This window comes from Hyaena hyaena, unplaced genomic scaffold (assembly GCF_003009895.1).
Source record: "Hyaena hyaena isolate Hyena2069 unplaced genomic scaffold, ASM300989v1 scaffold_168, whole genome shotgun sequence".
NCBI classification, from domain to species: domain Eukaryota; kingdom Metazoa; phylum Chordata; class Mammalia; order Carnivora; family Hyaenidae; genus Hyaena; species Hyaena hyaena.
Window position 1 is genome coordinate 2,333,816 of NW_024080800.1, and position 16,934 is coordinate 2,350,749.

The following is a 16,934-nucleotide window of genomic DNA, read 5'->3' on the forward strand; positions in this document are numbered from 1 at the left end:
GGGGGGGGGGGGGGGGGGGGGGGGCTCTCTGCTCTTACTCATCCAGTTGAACCTAATAGTCTTAGGGTTCAAGTGTGGCCCTTTATAACAACCAGAAGGGAGGAAGGGTGTGGTAACCCTTGCCAGTATAGGGGGGGGGCGTGGGGGCACTGAGGTACTTGACTTGCTTTTCTGTGTATATGAAATTACCTCCATTACTGCCCTTCCTTTGCTGCGTAGTAGGCAGGGTCTGGCTCCTTTGGCCCAGTGTGAGATTGAAATCCAGACTCTGTAATTATATGGGTTTGGGTCCTGAGTCCAGAGTTTAGAAAAAGGAGGGAGAGAGAAGAGTTCCAGATAGGGGGTAAGAGACCCTTATTTCGTGGCTGCGTGGAGGCCTGCTGGTAGCTGATCTTTTTGAAGTGTCACTTGATGCTGTGGTCCTGCTGAGGCATACTGTAGGGGGAAGTGTTGGGGGTGGTAGCAGTGATGCTGAGGGGTGCAGAGTAGGAGGACCCATCAGGGCTGTGCTCCCAGCCTAAACAGTTTACTCTAGAGGTGACTGCTGAGGGTCCGTGGTGTGGGCCAAGCCCCTTAGTTCCTGCCCTGCTTGCCTGGGCCAGGTGAAGCAGGGGGGCACTAGGACCCAGATGCTAGTACGGTTCCTGACAAGTCTAGAGCAGCACTAGCGCAGAGTGAGACTCATCAGCTGGCAAGCAGGATTCGGTGTGTCTGGGTTCAGGAATCATCAGGCAGCAGACTTGCTCCTCAGCCCCCATCTCTGCCCCCACCCCTACCCGGGTAGGCCACCGAGTGAGGTCCATGGACTGGGGAGGGCCGCGCCTGACGGCTTCTGTGTCTGTCCATGAGGGCCTGGAGCCCTGACCCTCCTGCCTAGGTTTCTGCCTTTTCTCTCTGTCTTTGGCCCGCTGGGGGAGGGGGTAGAGGCCGGTGAGCAACATGGCCCAGAGCAAGAGACATACGTACAGCCGGGTAAGTGGTCCTTATCTGGGATGGCCCTGGGAGGGCTGCTAGAGAAGGCCTAGGTGCCTGTGGACACTGCTGTGGGGGCTGGGGAGACAGGCTGGAGCTAGGCTGGGGCCACTCGCAGCAGAGAGTGATGGTGCTGGGCTGGACAGGCCTCACCTTCCAGAATTGGGCCCTCAGTGGGGAGAGGCAAGGGCTGACCTTTGACTCTAACTGGACCTCTGGCCAGAGGTTCCTGAGGGGATCGGACTATCTTGGGGACTCTGAATGGGGTTGGTGGGTTGGAATGGCCTTAGAGTGACGCCTTTCTTTAGAACTGCTTTGTTGTTTGTCACTTGCTTTCTCTCTCTTCTGGTTGAGATTGAATCTGTACCCATTATTGTGTCCACCTGTTTCTGAGAGGCTTGTTAGGGCTGGGAGGTTGTGGGAGTCTCTTGAGTTTGGGGCTAGCCCTGATATCACTGTCAGTTTTTTTTTATCGTCAGATCCATGAGCGCTACCTGCTCTCCCAGGTGTGATTTGGGGTCCTGGAGCCCCTGGGAGCTATATCCTTATCTTCCTAGATGAGCTCTTTGGGGAGGGGATTCAGGGAGTGACAGGCTCTGGCAGAGCTCCCTTCTGAAGCCAGGTGGGAGCATCAGAGGGAGCCCCCTGGAATCTTTAGGACCAAGGAGTCACTTTGTCATGCCTCATTCATCTGTTTGCTGCAAGGCCCTTGGTTCATGGAGCTGCTCTTGCTAAAAATGGCTTAGGTGTGATTTTCTTCTAAACCATGGCCCTCTTTGGGACCTAATTTCATGTTGTGTCCTGTCATCACGGGTGTGTCAGAAGCTGAGAACTTCTGAAGGACAATGTTTAGTCTATTTCTTGCCTTGTCCCTCCATGGGGTGATAAACCATCCATTTGGACCACTGGGCAGAGTCTGGGAGACATTGCAGGTCAGATATAAGGTACCCAATTTACCTGGCCTTTGTTTTTTCTATTTATAGCAACATAGAAGGGGGGAAGGATCTCCTGAGCTTAGGGTAGAGTTGGTAGGACATGGCTCAGGCCAGAGTGAAGGAAATTAAACGATTGAATGGGCTGTGGTGAGGTATCTAGGAATGTCATGGTGGGTGTGTGGATGGGGTGGGGGGAGTCAGGGCTGTAAGGAGGCACAGTTGTGTGCCTTTGAGAGTGAGAGGCCCACAAGAGCTGTTTGACCACAGAGAAAACAGACAACAGTGGGGAGTGGAACAGGATTCTCTGGGGGGGGGTGGGCAGTTATTCTGAGTATGTCATGAATCACTTGTCTTACCAACTTAGGGACCTGAGTCAGGGTATTGGGTTTGGAGAGCCTGGTCTAAATTGACTTATTTGATAGAGCTTCACTCCCCTCCTTGGGGGCAGTGCTCCTGAGAAAGAAGCCGTGTGGTGACATTCACAGATCTATCATTGTTCTGATTTGTTATAAAATTTAAATACAAATTCTTAAAAATTCTGACAGATTCCAGAGGAGTTTGGAAAGTCTTAGAACATATCACTGGTATTTTTCAAAAGGGAATTTGGGGTCCACTTCACCCTGAGAATGGGGTTCAGGAGAGTGACTTCTTGTCCTTTTTCACTCCAGGATCCTGACTCAGGCCTTTCTTAGGATGCATTAGAATGATACCTTTGACCTGAGGCCTTTGACTGCATATATTTGTACGTGTCTTTCTTTCAGACGCCCAGTGGCAGCAGAATGAGCACAGAAGCAAGCGCCCGGCCTCTGCGAGTGGGCTCCCGTGTAGAGGTGATTGGAAAAGGCCACCGAGGCACTGTGGCCTATGTTGGAGCCACACTCTTTGCCACTGGCAAATGGGTAGGCGTGATCCTGGATGAAGCAAAAGGCAAGAATGATGGAACTGTCCAAGGCAGGAAGTACTTCACTTGTGATGAAGGGCATGGCATCTTTGTGCGCCAATCCCAGGTACTGACTCCCTGCTCTGAGTATGTCATGTGCACATGCTCTGTTACTTGGGTGGCTTTTGTATTGGTGCTTCCTTTTTCGGGGCATGAGTGTAAGTCTCTGAGAGAGTGGACGGTATGGGGGAGGGAAGATTGGAGATCCATCCTTATGGAAGTTGCCCTGTACCCCAGGCTTGCTTGTGTTGGGGGAAGGGCCCATGTTGCAGCCATTGCTGATCTGGCTATATTGAGTCTATTTTTGTGGTCTCAGATCCAGGTATTTGAAGATGGAGCAGATACTACTTCCCCAGAGACACCTGATTCTTCTGCCTCAAAGGTCCTCAAAAGAGGTAACAGCCACCCAGTTCAATTGCCTTTCCACATCCAGGAGTCCCTAGGACTTCTTCCCAGAATACAGGGCCACAGTGGATCCTGAGATTTTTCCATCCCCACCATATTCCCTTGTTACATCTCTTCAACCCTACCACAATGATCTCTGTTCCTACCCCTCTATACAAAAACACACTTTGTTTCTGTTTGCTTCCTACAGAAGGAACTGACTCAGCTGCAAAGACCAGCAAACTGGTGAGTGGTTGGGGGTGGGAGTGGGGAGTACTAGAGAGAAAGAGGGGAAGGAGAAAGAGAGGAGGGAGACCAATGCTAGATAGGTAGAAATAGTAGGTGAGTAAATGGAGTTAGTCTTCCAGTCTCCAACCTCCCTGGAAGCTTTCTGGGTATGAGCTGCTGCTTTAGGGGTAGAGTGAAGGTGGTAGCATGGAAAAACTGTTAGGGCTCAGATGTTTAGGGTCGAATGGGGCTGAGGCTAGGGGTGATAGGGAAGATAGATCTGCCCCTAGTAGTGTTGTTGCCAACTTTCTGCCTTATGATACCGAAGGCTGCCAGGCTCTAAAAGGATAGAGGATAGGGGTAAAGTGAGAACTAGAGGAAGGAGTTCTCCTATTCACAAGTGAATGGTAAGGAGCTGGGCCTCCTGCTGCCTATTTTAGGCTGTATGCCGAGAGCCTGTTCTAATTCTCCTGCACTGCTCTGCGTAGGGTGTGTGAGGGTGGGGATTCAGACTTTCCACCTTCTCTGGGCCAGGGTGTGGACATCCTGGAAGCTGATCCTCATCTCCCTTACCAGGACTTGGCAGTGACCTGACTTCCCCCTTTACCTGTGTGTACCTGAGTTGGTCTTAACACCTATACCCAGGATGTCTGGCCAGCTAGCACACCGTGGCATTTGTTCTCTAACTCTGCCCTTTCCTACTCCTCATGCAGCGGGGACTGAAGCCTAAGAAGGTGGTGTGTTTACTATTTGTGACTGGGTGGGTGAGGGCCATGAGCCCCCTCCCCAGCTGTCCTGCATGTCCTTGGGCTGCTGCATGCATGTTTGTGTGACCTTGGGGCTGGGATGGCCAGAGGAAATGGCGGCCTTGGCTTTCAGAGTTCCTTTGAGGGATGCAGGGACATCACGCTCAGTGCCAGGCTCAGATGGCACTCATTAGAGATGATCTCTGCACCTACTTGCCCTCCTCCCCACCGCCTTAGGACCTCTCATCAGACACTCCAACATTTGACTGTAGATGTAAAGCAGCAGCATGGAATACAGCATTTACTGGATTACACTGAGTTTTCAGCTCAAGTTTGGGGGCAGTGGGAGGAAACACTGGGGGAATAGGAGTGGTGGAAGTATCAGGTGAGATGATTAGGCAGGAGGCGGGAGGCCAGGGAACAGAGCACAGAAAGAACAGTTCTGAGTTGGAAAGCCTGATAGTCCACATGCCTCCCTCTGGGTGGGCACTGCCGTGGATGCCCATCCTCACTCCGCTCCACCAGTCTTTCTCTGCCTCTTCCTTCCTCTGGTGTTGTGCTTGAGGCCCACCTCCCAGCTCTTGCAGACTTCCATCAGCCATCATTGAATGGGGCTCAACTGTGCCACCCCTAGACTCTTCTGAACTATTAAGTCGTTGGCATGACCACTTCCTCACACCAGCCCCTGCCTTGGGCTTGTGCCCAAGCTGTCTGTGACATGCATGTGCCTGTCTGACGTGTATGTACTGTGCTGTTTGTATGGTTCTGTGATTTCCTTGTTGCCAGCTGTCTCAGCCACTTATGACCTGCATGGAGGCCTACTGGATTGGGACAATGGGTGGGGAAAGGAAAACATCTTTTCAATTCCTGGTTGTTGATGGGTCCTCATTTTGGAGTCTTGCCGTGGAAGACACTACATGCTGGTACTTGCTCTCAGATCCTGGCTCAGGTGGGAGTGGATATGTGAGAAGGAAAATCCTGCTCTAAAGGATGCTGGACCTATTGGTCATAGAACCATGGCTTCTTCCCTTGATTTTTATCCCCTGGTTGGGGCTCCCATCTTGCCTCAGTCCCCTGAATAGAGAAGAGCATGGACCTGCAGTCTGATATCCATGGAGGAGTTCTCATCACAGGCTGACCTGACCCTGGGCGGGGCCTGAGCTGTGTCCCAATGTTGGGGTTTTGGCAACCTGGAGAAATATGGCATAACCCAGCATAGGTTGCCTATGCTGGGATACAGGGCCTTCTATGCTCTGGTGCAAAGTGCCAGTCAAGTAGTCAAGTCCCTAGCCAGATCTTCCTCTCCAGTGGTCCTCCCACAGCAGACCACTTAGCCCAGGCCCAGGCCCTGTTCTCACCCTGTGGGGAATGGGAAGCTAGCACTAGAACCAAAAACAAAGGAACTTTGAAGGGGAGGGCAGAAGAGAACCCAGGTGTCCCTAAAAGGTGCGCACTCCCTTCTGGAAGGCCTTTAGAGACAGGCTTTAACCTGCCTTCAACCAGGGGAGGGTTGGGACAGGAGCCAAACTGTCATTAGAGCTGCTGCTGAATATTCCCCAGGGTTTCTTAGTGTCACTGTGTGCCCCTCAGAGCGGATGCTGTCACAGGAAGGGTGTTCTGGGTAAGGGCGTTGTCTTGTGTGTGTAAAAGACAAGTGGAGTTGATGGGCTGTGGGCAGAGGGAAGTGTATGAGAGAGGCTGAGAGACCAATGAGGCTCCATGTCCCTGTCCAGTCATGCCCTGGTCCCAGAGAGTACCATTTCTGGGATGGCCCCTAGCCCAGTTCCTTGGAGCAGACTCTCGGGGATGGGGCGGGGGAGGGAAGGGGAGGGAGGAGTCAGAACCTGTTCTTTGGAAGAAGAAGCAGGGCGGGTTCTGCGCAGGACTTTATCCAGTCATGTGGAGGAGGAGGAGCCTGCGGATCCTGGCGGTTGCTAGGTGACCGAGGAGCAGTGGCTCCACCCCCGCTTATCAGAGGAGGGTGGGTGCATGACGTCAGGTGGAGCTGGTGCTGCGGCCACTGAGGCTGCCATCGGCTTTAGCTGGTGAATTGGGCCTGGCGCCTCTCCGGTGCCTGCCGGAGGCAGGCTGTCCCACTGCGCACCTGCGGGGGCTTCTGCATCTGAGCCACAGCCATTTGCAGGCTGGGAAGCAGTCTGGCGAAGAAGCTGAGGCTGCATTGTTGGGATTTGATGCACTAATCTCCTGTCTCCGCCGCCTTTCCCTCTGTTCGGTCTTTTTCCCTCCCTCCCTTCGTCTGTCCTTCCTCTGTGTGTTTGTCCATCCTCCTCTGTCTCTCCTTCTCTTTCCTCTCCTGGCTTTCTTTGGTTTTCTGCAATGATGAGACAGGCACCGACAGCCCGAAAGGTACTCTTGCTTGCTCTGGTCCTGCTGCTGGGTTGCCAGGGCGATGGTGGCAGCAGGCTGCTGGGGTGGGGGTGGGGGCTGATTGACTTCATCTGTCTACCTGGTTGGGGGAGGAGGGTGGGGTTGAAGGTGGGGGCCGGGGAGAGGTGTATGTCACTGCCATGCCCCACACCCTGGAAATTTGCTTCCAGCTCTGCCTGATTTGGGCTCTGACTGAATGTGTGTTCTGGGCCTTTTACCTTGTGGGCTCACAGCCTTGGGCTTCAGGCAGCTTTTGCTGCAAACTGCCTCTGGGAGTTTCCTGTGAGAGGATTTGGGGAAGCAGGTCCTGGTGTCTTCATGCCTTTAGCAGGACTACCTCACCCTTATCCTTTGCTAGGATGCCTCTTGGTTATACTCCCAGCATCCCTTCCCCACCAGAGTGGCTTTCCCAGGGTAGGTTGGGGACGCTAGAATAGTTTTTGACCCTCAGCTATGGAGGCTCAGGGTAGGAGAGGTGGGGGTTGGTCTCCTTGGACTCAGTGTCTCGTAGAAGCAGAGTCCAGGCCAAATCTGTCTTTGCTGGAGCTATGAGACTCTGGGTAGCAAGAACATAATTTGGGGACTCAAGATTAATCATCTGTTTTGGTTTAGGGCAGTAGTTTAGCTATGCTGCTGCCTACCCCCATGTCCTTTCTTGCAGCTGGGTGGGGTTACTTTGCTGAGCTCTAGGCTTCTGGCTAATGCAGTATTCATGGTTCTGACAGCTGAGCCCTCTGCCCTAGAGATGGGAACTGCTGCAGGATCTGGCCCTGGGGAATGGGGTGGGGTAGGGAGGATGGCTGCCTTGGGGGCTTAATCCCCTCTGCTGGGGTCATATCACTCACTTCTGGACTTACAGCATCACACTGGTCACATGGTATTTCTAGGGAGTCTTCTGTAGAGACTAGCACTTAAAAGAAGGGACTGACCTGGGAAAGTCCTTGGGAGTGGTGGGTGGGTGGGGCCTCTGGCTCTGGGCTGGAGTGCCAGAAGGACTGGTCTCTGGGGACCTCCACCAGCTGCTGCCTTTGGCCTCCTGTGGCTTAGCCTAGGAGACGGGGGTTTCTGGGATTTTCAGGTTGTTTGAAGGGGTGAGGTCTGCAAGGGTTGGGCATAAGTGGGACAAGGAACCAGTGCAGAAACTGGAGTTCTGAGTTCCTGGAGTAGGAACAAGGTGATTCACTGGAGGGAAAAAAGATTGGGGTGGGGATGGGAGTGGGGAAGCAGCTAACTGTAGCCCCATTCCTGGTACTTCTTCTGCTCTCATTGCTGTCCCTTCTGCTGTCTATCTTTCTGCCATTATCCTTTCTTTCCTGACTACTTCTCCTCTGGCTCCTGTTGCCTGTCCAGACCACAACTCGGCGGCCCAAGGTGAGAAAAAAAAAATCCTCTATATAAGCCACTGCTGAGTGTAGACATACATTTCAGGCATGTGCATGTGTGTGGGCATGTGTATGAGCAAGTAGAAGTTGGTCACGGTGCATCCTGGGTTCTCTTTTTCAGAGGAGTGAGGGGACTGAGGGTAGTGACAGGCCTCTCCTGCAAAAATGACTTCCAGCTCTTAGGAGAGTGTCTGAGCCAGTAGCCTGAGTGCAAAAGAGAAATGAGAGTGGTTGTGGTTAATCAGAGCTGGCTTTCTTCAAGAAGGGCATTTTGGCCAGTTTTGATGCATGAGTGGGGGGTGGAAGTTGGAAGAAAGGTAAAGAACTTGGCAGTGTCAATGTCAGGGAATAAGGAAAGGAGCTGGGTGCGTCTGTGGGTAGCATGTGGTCTCAGAGTGTCAGCCCACCAGGAATGCTTCAGGGCTCGGTACTTCAAGGGAGAGCACTGGACAAGCCTGTCTGCTCCAGGACCTGGGGCTTCAGGGAGCTCCTCTGCCCCAGCCCCACAGGAGCCTGGGTAGATAACTGCCTGATTAGAGCCCCTTTGTCTTGGGGGGAGAGATGACAGAAGGTTGGCCGTACTGACCATGTTAAGGGGGAGCCTAGGAATACAACTTTCACTCTGGCTCTTTCACCTACAGGGCCCCCTAAAGTAGACCAAGGGAGGGAGAATCAGCTCAACTTCCAAAGTGTGGGATACAGAGCTTGGTACCCCCACTTCTAGCCCAGACTTCTCTGGGAATATGGAAGTTAGAGAACAAACTCCAATTTGTTCTTTTGCTCTGAGAATGATATTGAAGCACTTTTTCTTCCTGGGGGAGGAGGGAACAGGCCCAGAGCAATGATAGAACTTGGGAGTATTTGGAAATTGCTAGAATGATCACAACTGGGTCACAGAGAGGAGGTCTGGGGAGTAAGGGATTCTTCGGTAAGCGGGTAGTGCCAGAGCTGGGAAGAATGTGGGGTCAGTGCCAAGGGAGGACCGTATAATCTTATGTCTTTTTCTATCACTTCCTCCCTTTCCCCTCTGCCTGCCTCCTGCCTCCCCCGTCCTTTGTCACTGTTTCTGACTTTGTCATTTTCCCTCTCCCCTTCACTTTGCTTCTCTGTTCTCTGCTTTGGTATTCTCTCACTGCCTTTTCCCTTCTCTGTCTCCTTCCCTTGACATATTCTCATATTCTGTCTCTCACCACCCCTGTTCTTTTTCTGATCTGCCCCTACCCTCTCTGAATAGCCCACCCGCCCAGCCAGTACTGGGGTGGCTGGGGCTAGTAGCTCTCTGGGCCCCTCTGGCTCAGCATCAGCAGGTGAGCTGAGCAGCAGTGAGCCCAGCACCCCAGCTCAGACTCCACTGGCAGCACCCATCATCCCCACGCCGGCTCTCACCTCTCCTGGAGCAGCACCCCCATTGCCTTCCCCCTCCAAGGTAAGAACTGGGGTTGCTGTGAATGAGAACCAAAACACAGAGGGGGGCCTATGACCCTGGGAAGGATCTTGGAAATTTTCCAAGGTTGAGGGGGAACCCAGAACTTGGATCAGCAGGGTGGGGACATAGCATACAGTTATCCTGCCATTGACTCAGCTACCCTGTCTTTCTCTCCTTCTTCCCCACTTTCCCCTTATGCACTGGTCTTTTCTCAGGTGTTTGTATGGCACTTGGTTTTGACCCTGGGGCTGGAATGATGTTTGCCTACAGTCTTATCCTTTTGCTCCAGCTCAGCCTTGGTGGGAGGAGGGGGAGGCTGTGCACCCACTGAGGGGTCTATCCTTTGTAGGAGGAGGAGGGCCTGAGGGCCCAGGTAAGGGATCTGGAGGAGAAACTGGAGACCCTGCGGTTGAAACGGGCAGAAGACAAGGCAAAGCTGAAAGAGCTGGAGAAACATAAGATCCAGCTGGAGCAGGTGCAGGAATGGAAGAGCAAAATGCAGGAACAGCAGGCGGACCTGCAACGACGCCTCAAGGAGGCGCGGAAGGTGGGACTTGGGGTGAAAGGGGGTGGCTGGGGAGCTTAGGACCCAAGCCACAGTACCAGAAACTGGGTCGGAGCCTAGAACATCCTGTGGGAAGGGGCACACGAGGCATCTCTCTGCTTGCACTCCCACCAACCTCTGCCCCTCCTTAGGAAGCCAAGGAGGCATTGGAGGCGAAGGAACGTTACATGGAGGAGATGGCTGACACTGCTGATGCCATCGAGATGGCCACTCTGGACAAGGAAATGGCTGAAGAGCGGGCTGAGTCCCTGCAGCAAGAGGTGGAAGCATTGAAAGAACGTGTGGATGAGCTCACTACTGACTTAGAGATCCTCAAGGCTGAGATTGAAGAGAAGGGTAAGGGGCCAGGAGCTGCTGGGGGCCAGATGGTGGGGTTGGAACTATGTCTGAAAGTGTTAATGGTCTTCCCCAGGCTCAGATGGGGCAGCGTCCAGTTATCAGCTCAAGCAGCTTGAGGAGCAGAATGCCCGCCTAAAGGATGCCCTGGTGAGGTAGGATCCCCTCCTTGCTTGGCTCCAGAGCTCACTCTCCTATCTCAGCCCATCATCAGTGATGCGGACACACACTTTCTCCCTTCTCCCTCCCTTCTTCCCCATAGGATGCGAGATCTTTCTTCCTCGGAGAAGCAGGAGCATGTGAAACTCCAGAAGCTCATGGAAAAGAAGAACCAAGAGCTGGAAGTTGTGAGGCAACAGCGGGAGCGCCTGCAGGAGGAGCTGAGCCAGGCAGAGAGCACCATTGATGAGCTCAAGGAGCAGGTCTGGGGACCCCAGCCTCTGGCCCAGAGGACCCCTCTTATCCAAGGTTGGTGCCTCTTTTTTCTAGGCACCTTTCAGCAGCCCTTTTCCCTGTTCCCTCCATGTAACACAGGTGGATGCTGCTCTGGGTGCTGAGGAGATGGTGGAGATGCTAACAGACCGGAACCTGAATCTAGAAGAGAAAGTGCGAGAGTTGAGAGAGACTGTGGGGGATTTGGTAAGAGAACAGATCCCCAACTTCCCACCCTGATGGAGGGTATTTGGAAGGCACTTGCTGAAAGAGGGACTGACACATGACTCCTTTGAGCAGGGTGTGTGGTGAATGGCTCCACCCTGACCTTCTACCCAGACTCTGCTTTTCCTTTGCCCCTACTGCCTTGGGGCCTTCCAGGAAGCTATGAATGAGATGAACGATGAGCTGCAGGAGAATGCACGCGAGACAGAACTGGAGCTGCGGGAGCAGCTGGACATGGCGGGTGCGCGGGTTCGGGAGGCCCAGAAGCGTGTAGAAGCAGCGCAGGAGACTGTTGCAGACTACCAGCAAACCATCAAGAAGTACCGCCAGCTGACTGCCCACCTTCAGGTGCCTATGAACCCCTGCTGTCCACTCATGAGGGCTCCCTTCTGACCCAGTGTGTCTCATTGTCTTCTCTGCTCCCAGGATGTGAATCGGGAACTGACAAACCAGCAAGAAGCATCTGTGGAGAGGCAGCAGCAGCCACCCCCGGAGACTTTTGACTTTAAAATCAAGTTTGCTGAGACTAAGGCTCATGCCAAGGTCAGGAAAATGGATAGGCCAGAGAGTGGGGAGTGTTGGGGCATCCAGCCTGAGTGTGACTATAGGCTGATCTGGCATGGGGTTCCAGACTTCAGGTTGCTGCAGGAGGGGGTACTTTGTGTGGTAGTTTGGAAGACTTCTGAAGCAGGGGACTTGGTGGAGCAAGGCTTGGTGGCTCTGAGACTCTTTCCAGCCTGGCTGAGAACCTGCTTCCCTGTCCACCTGACAGGCAATTGAGATGGAATTGAGGCAGATGGAGGTGGCCCAGGCCAACCGGCACATGTCCCTGCTTACAGCCTTCATGCCCGACAGCTTCCTTCGGCCAGGTGGGGACCATGACTGTGTCCTCGTGCTGCTACTCATGCCTCGTCTCATTTGCAAGGTATGGCCAGTCAATCTAATCTGTGACAGGCTTTGAGGATGCTGAGTGAAGACAGCAGCCAGCATCCCTGCTCATAAAGAGTTTATGATGTAATGGAGAAATACAGTCAACAGAGTCACAGAGGGATATGCATTATAGGTTTTGAGGGGAGGTAGCTTCCTTGAGAGAGCACAATAGGGGCTCTGACTTAGATGGAGGGGTGTCACTGAAGGAAAAACATTTGAGGTGAGACTCAGAAGATGACTAGGAGCTAGTGGAGGGATAATTGTCAGGATAGAATTCAGGTAAAAGGGTAGCAGGAGCAGCAGGAGCTTTAAGGCAGAAAAGAGCTTGGTCCCACTGGCTCCACTACTTTTATCTCCACCTCCCAGATCCTCACAACTGCTGGTAATCACATCATTATCTTTTCCCTGTGTGAGACTCCATGCCCATCTCTGAGCCGTTTCTGCTTTCCTCCTCCATGTGTGTCCATGCCCCCCACATAGTTGCTCAGTTTTGTGTCCTGTATTCCTGAGTCTGTTTTCTCCATCCTCTTCTCTGAGCCCCAGGTCCCTGGTGCTTCTTCCCACAGGCAGAGCTGATCCGGAAGCAGGCCCAGGAGAAGTTTGAACTAAGCGAAAACTGCTCAGAGCGGCCTGGGCTCCGAGGAGCTGCAGGGGAGCAGCTCAGCTTTGCTGCTGGGCTGGTGTACTCACTGAGCCTATTGCAGGCCACACTCCATCGCTATGAGCAGTAAGTGATCTCTGGCCTCCACTCTAAGGCTGCAGGGCCAAGATTAGATGGAACCGAGATTCCCTGGCAGGCCTTGGCCTCAGCGGACTCTTTTCTGGTCTCTAGTGCCCTCTCTCAGTGCAATGTGGACGTGTATAAGAAGGTTGGCAGCCTCTACCCTGAGATGAGTGCCCATGAGCGCTCCTTGGATTTCCTCATTGAGCTGCTACACAAGGATCAGCTGGACGAGACTGTTAACGTAGAGCCTCTCACTAAGGCCATCAAGTATTACCAGGTCTGGGGCAAGAGTTCAGGCTTGGCATAGGAGGGAGGGAAGGTTTGCCCTGCTAGAGCTGTTGGCAGCATAGCCAAGGTTGTATGTTCTCAGCTGGCTGCTTAAGGCTTGGCTTGCTCTTAGAGGAACTTGCCTGAGGATACAGCTCCTTGGAGGTTTCAGGAGTCCTATGATGACTGGGGCTCTGATTACAGTTTGGGAAGAATTCACTGTCCCTCCAAGGCCTAAAGGTTGTCTGTTTCTATGTCATTTCTCTTCAGCATCTGTATAGCATCCATCTTGCTGAACAGCCCGAGGACAGTACCATGCAGCTGGCTGACCACATTAAGGTAAAGTGTCTGGGTCAGTGGAGCTCCCTGGAGAGATCAGAAATGGAGGACATCAGATCAAGAGATAATAGCCCTCAAGTGGTGTCACATAAGACTGGAACATGGAAGCCAGAGAACCAACATCTTTATGGGAGTCACTGGAGGGTGGGGACTTCTTAGAGACGGATGACAATGGGGCAGAAGGGCTCCTGTTGGGGGCTGACAACCACGTGCATCTCTCCTTACAGTTCACCCAGAGTGCCCTTGACTGCATGAGCGTAGAGGTGGGACGGCTGCGTGCCTTCTTGCAGGTGAGAGCACAGCTCCATCTCTTGGACCTCTTCTTCCTTGTTAGTCTGCACCTCCTCACCTCCAGCCCTAATGCTGACTTGGTTCCCTATCTGTTTCATATTCTCTGAATAGGGTGGACAGGAGGCTTCAGATATTGCTCTCCTGCTCCGGGACTTGGAAACATCATGCAGTGACATCCGTCAGTTCTGCAAGAAGATCCGTAGGCGAATGCCAGGGACTGACGCTCCTGGGATCCCAGCTGCACTGGCCTTTGGACCACAGGTTTAGGGCAGCGAAGGGGGGAAGAAAAGGAAGCTGAGTAGAACTAGGAAGGGTTTAGAGTGTGGAGATCTGGATCTGGTCAGGGAATAAGAATGGTTTTGTGGTAACTGGGAGCTGGTGCTCGACTCTGGGTGGGCTCCTGACTCTGGGCTGTTGCACAGGTGTCCGACACACTCCTTGACTGCAGGAAGCACTTAACGTGGGTGGTGGCCGTGCTGCAGGAGGTAGCGGCTGCTGCCGCCCAGCTCATTGCCCCACTGGCAGAGAACGAGGGACTACCTGTGGCTGCCCTGGAGGAGCTGGCTTTCAAAGCAAGCGAGCAGGTGGGCCTGGATGGTGGGGCGGACGTGGTGGGGGAGTTGTGTGGCCAGTGTGGGATTTTCACTACTGCCCTTGGCTCCTGTAGATCTACGGGACTCCCTCAAGCAGCCCCTATGAGTGTCTGCGCCAGTCGAGCAACATCCTCATCAGTACCATGAACAAATTGGCCACGGCCATGCAGGAGGGAGAGTATGATGCAGAGCGGCCCCCCAGCAAGGTGGGTGGGGAGCTCTGTGGAGGGGATTCAGGGCCCCAGAGGAGCAGGACTTGGCAGGGCTACTGCTCCTTGTGGAAGGACTGGGAGGCGGGAGCAGGGAATCCGGAAAGCACTGCCCTGCTTAGAAGACAAGGTTTTCCCTATGCCCAGCCCTCTCTAGAAGGAGCATGTTAGTGACCTCCTCTCACTACCCCTGCCTTCTGCTCTCACTTGACCCCTAGCCTCCCCCAGTTGAGCTGCGGGCTGCAGCCCTTCGTGCGGAGATCACTGATGCTGAAGGCCTGGGCTTGAAGCTTGAAGATAGAGAGACAGTTATCAAGGAGTTGAAGAAGTCACTCAAAATTAAGGTGAGGGTGTAGGGTAGGCTCAGGAGCTGGGGGGCCAGGAAATATGCCGAGGTGCAGGGCAGCAGTGAGTTTTGGGGATCTCCTAGGGCTGAGACTGGTTGAGGGTTGAGGGGAGAAGTGGTACCTGTGATCAGGGTGGGGAACAACTGTGGGCTCTTAGGAGCTTTCTAGCTCATGCTCTATCACAGATCCCTGGAGGCCCTGGGAGGATGTAAAGGAGGCTGTAAGGGAACTGGGCACCTCTGTCCTTTGCCAGGGGGAGGAGCTAAGTGAGGCCAACGTGCGGCTAAGCCTCCTGGAGAAGAAGCTGGACAGTGCTGCCAAGGATGCAGATGAGCGCATTGAGAAAGTCCAGACTCGCCTGGAGGAGACCCAGGCACTGCTGCGGAAGAAGGAGAAGTCAGGAACCTTCCCAGGGCCCCTGCTTATTCCACCCCTCCATCCTGCCCGCCAGTCTCCCTCCTAACCCATCCCCCTACCCAGGCCCTCTCAGAGTGAGACTCTCCCCAGGGGAACAGATGCCATCTTCCTTCCCCACCGCCAGCCTCACTGTCACCCCAGTCAGATCATGTGCTGTTCCTGGCTCCTCACCAGCAGGGCTTCTCTGAGGACCTGTCAGGACTGAGAAATGGGGATGGAGCTGTGGGGAAGAGGCATCACCCAAGCCCAGATTCTTTTTCACAGAGAGTTTGAGGAGACGATGGATGCACTCCAGGCTGACATTGACCAGCTAGAGGCAGAGAAGGCAGAACTAAAGCAGCGGCTGAACAGCCAGTCAAAGCGCACGATTGAGGGGCTCCGGGGCCCCCCTCCCTCGGGTATTGCTACCCTGGTTTCTGGAATTGCTGGTGGTGAGTGCACTGGGACAGGCACCATTGGCCCAAGGAGATTGGCCTCCCTCCTGTCCTTTGCCTCATTTTGGCTTCTACCCCCCTCTTACTGGACATTCAGCCCGGAATGTGCTCGCCCAGTTTCACTCTGACAGTTTCTCACCGAGTTTTTACTTCTCCTGTAGATATATGCACAGTCCCCGTGATCAAGGTGGGGCATTACCAACTTGTCAGTGGAGCTCAGAATTACCATAACAGCCTCTAGCATATGTCCCTTTTGGATCTCCAGTCTGGCCTTTCTGCCCCAGCCCTATATCCCAGAGGTCGTCAGCCTGCAGCAGATTAGGCTACCTCTGCTGCTGTATCCAGCCATGCCTGATTCCTGCACTTGATTGCTCCTCTGCTTGCACTTCTCATCTCCCCCTACTGAATGCACGTGGCTTTACCCTGTGGTGTGGTTGTCTCTCCCGTTGCTGACTTCTCCCACTTGAGGCTTCTGTATTGATCTCTGCCTGGTCTCTATTGTGGTCAGGGCTCCTTACCTGGAGTTCTTCTGGTTATTGGGCCCAGGCTCCCCAGTCTTCCTGGATCAAGGAGGTGGCTACTGCCATGTTAGTTCTCATCTGCTCTATAGTTTTTCACTTTCTTGCTTCTGGAAGACAGACTCCTTGCCCTAAAGCCCTAGGATTGCTAGAGCTCCCCTGCTATGCCTATCTTGTCACCTGGCCTTGCCTAGTGTCTTGTTCTCATCAAAGGTGCCTCTTCATCTTGGGAGGTGACCAAGTACCTTGTTGACTTTGGACTCCTGTAGTACAGTGGGCTCCTGTTCTTTGGGGAAGGGGTCCCTAGAAGTCACCACATTGTGTTGTTTTAGCACAGGCTTTTGAAACAGATACTGGTTCAAACTTAAAAAATTTCCCACTAAAAAAGAATGTCTTTCGCCTCAGAACAGTGGGGAACCTGAGAAGCGGGAATGTGGCTGCATCTTCAACTTCAGCTTTGCTGCTGTGGGACACTAAGGGTGCAGACATCTCAGGGTCTCAGGAGCATCCCCTCTGCCCTTCTTGGACAGAGTATGAGACCGAGAGGCTGGAATGCTTCATGCCCCAAGTGCTTCCTACAGTGCACACCCCCACTGCCGCTCTTCCTTATGCTCTGCACCCCATCTCATGGCCTCATTCCCCTTCCTTATCTTTCCTTCACATGTATTTGCTCGTCCCCCGGATGCAGAGGGCAGAGGCAGGGTCTTGTTAGAGGAGGAGTAATTAGGAAAGGGTTTTCCTGTAGGTCGTGACCAGGATTCCTCTGGTGTGACCCCTTGGCCCCAAATTGTCTAACTCCTCTCTCCTCTCTTCCTGCTCCCCCATGGGCTATCCTGAGCACAGAAGAACAGCAGCGAGGTAGAGACCCACCCTGGTGGGGGGTTACCAGGGCTGTGGGAACCCACT

At 53.6% G+C, this 16,934-nt stretch overlaps 1 protein-coding gene across 7 annotated transcripts in view; it reads left to right on the forward strand.

The window, feature by feature from the left end:
- Window positions 1-16,934, forward strand: part of DCTN1 (dynactin subunit 1) — a 30,299-nt gene that overhangs the window by 10,931 nt on the left and 2,434 nt on the right. The window contains exons 1-27 of one of the 7 annotated variants that reach the window (XM_039240112.1): window positions 810-972; window positions 2,669-2,914; window positions 3,164-3,242; window positions 3,443-3,477; window positions 4,173-4,193; window positions 6,555-6,572; window positions 7,944-7,964; window positions 9,210-9,401; window positions 9,751-9,948; window positions 10,098-10,302; window positions 10,379-10,457; window positions 10,565-10,724; window positions 10,837-10,941; window positions 11,116-11,307; window positions 11,386-11,502; window positions 11,732-11,884; window positions 12,456-12,616; window positions 12,722-12,890; window positions 13,151-13,219; window positions 13,447-13,509; window positions 13,622-13,771; window positions 13,933-14,094; window positions 14,178-14,309; window positions 14,531-14,656; window positions 14,913-15,055; window positions 15,341-15,507; window positions 16,872-16,886. In XM_039240112.1, the coding sequence (XP_039096043.1) occupies window positions 940-972; window positions 2,669-2,914; window positions 3,164-3,242; window positions 3,443-3,477; window positions 4,173-4,193; window positions 6,555-6,572; window positions 7,944-7,964; window positions 9,210-9,401; window positions 9,751-9,948; window positions 10,098-10,302; window positions 10,379-10,457; window positions 10,565-10,724; window positions 10,837-10,941; window positions 11,116-11,307; window positions 11,386-11,502; window positions 11,732-11,884; window positions 12,456-12,616; window positions 12,722-12,890; window positions 13,151-13,219; window positions 13,447-13,509; window positions 13,622-13,771; window positions 13,933-14,094; window positions 14,178-14,309; window positions 14,531-14,656; window positions 14,913-15,055; window positions 15,341-15,507; window positions 16,872-16,886 (3,211 nt within the window). In that variant the 5' untranslated portion in view covers window positions 810-939. Of the gene's footprint in view, window positions 1-809; window positions 973-2,668; window positions 2,915-3,163; window positions 3,243-3,442; window positions 3,478-4,172; window positions 4,194-6,527; window positions 6,573-7,943; window positions 7,965-9,209; window positions 9,402-9,750; window positions 9,949-10,097; window positions 10,303-10,378; window positions 10,458-10,564; window positions 10,725-10,836; window positions 10,942-11,115; window positions 11,308-11,385; window positions 11,503-11,731; window positions 11,885-12,455; window positions 12,617-12,721; window positions 12,891-13,150; window positions 13,220-13,446; window positions 13,510-13,621; window positions 13,772-13,932; window positions 14,095-14,177; window positions 14,310-14,530; window positions 14,657-14,912; window positions 15,056-15,340; window positions 15,508-16,871; window positions 16,887-16,934 lie in introns of those variants that run through there. The other 6 variants (XM_039240116.1, XM_039240114.1, XM_039240115.1 and 3 more) reach the window with 6 other exon arrangements.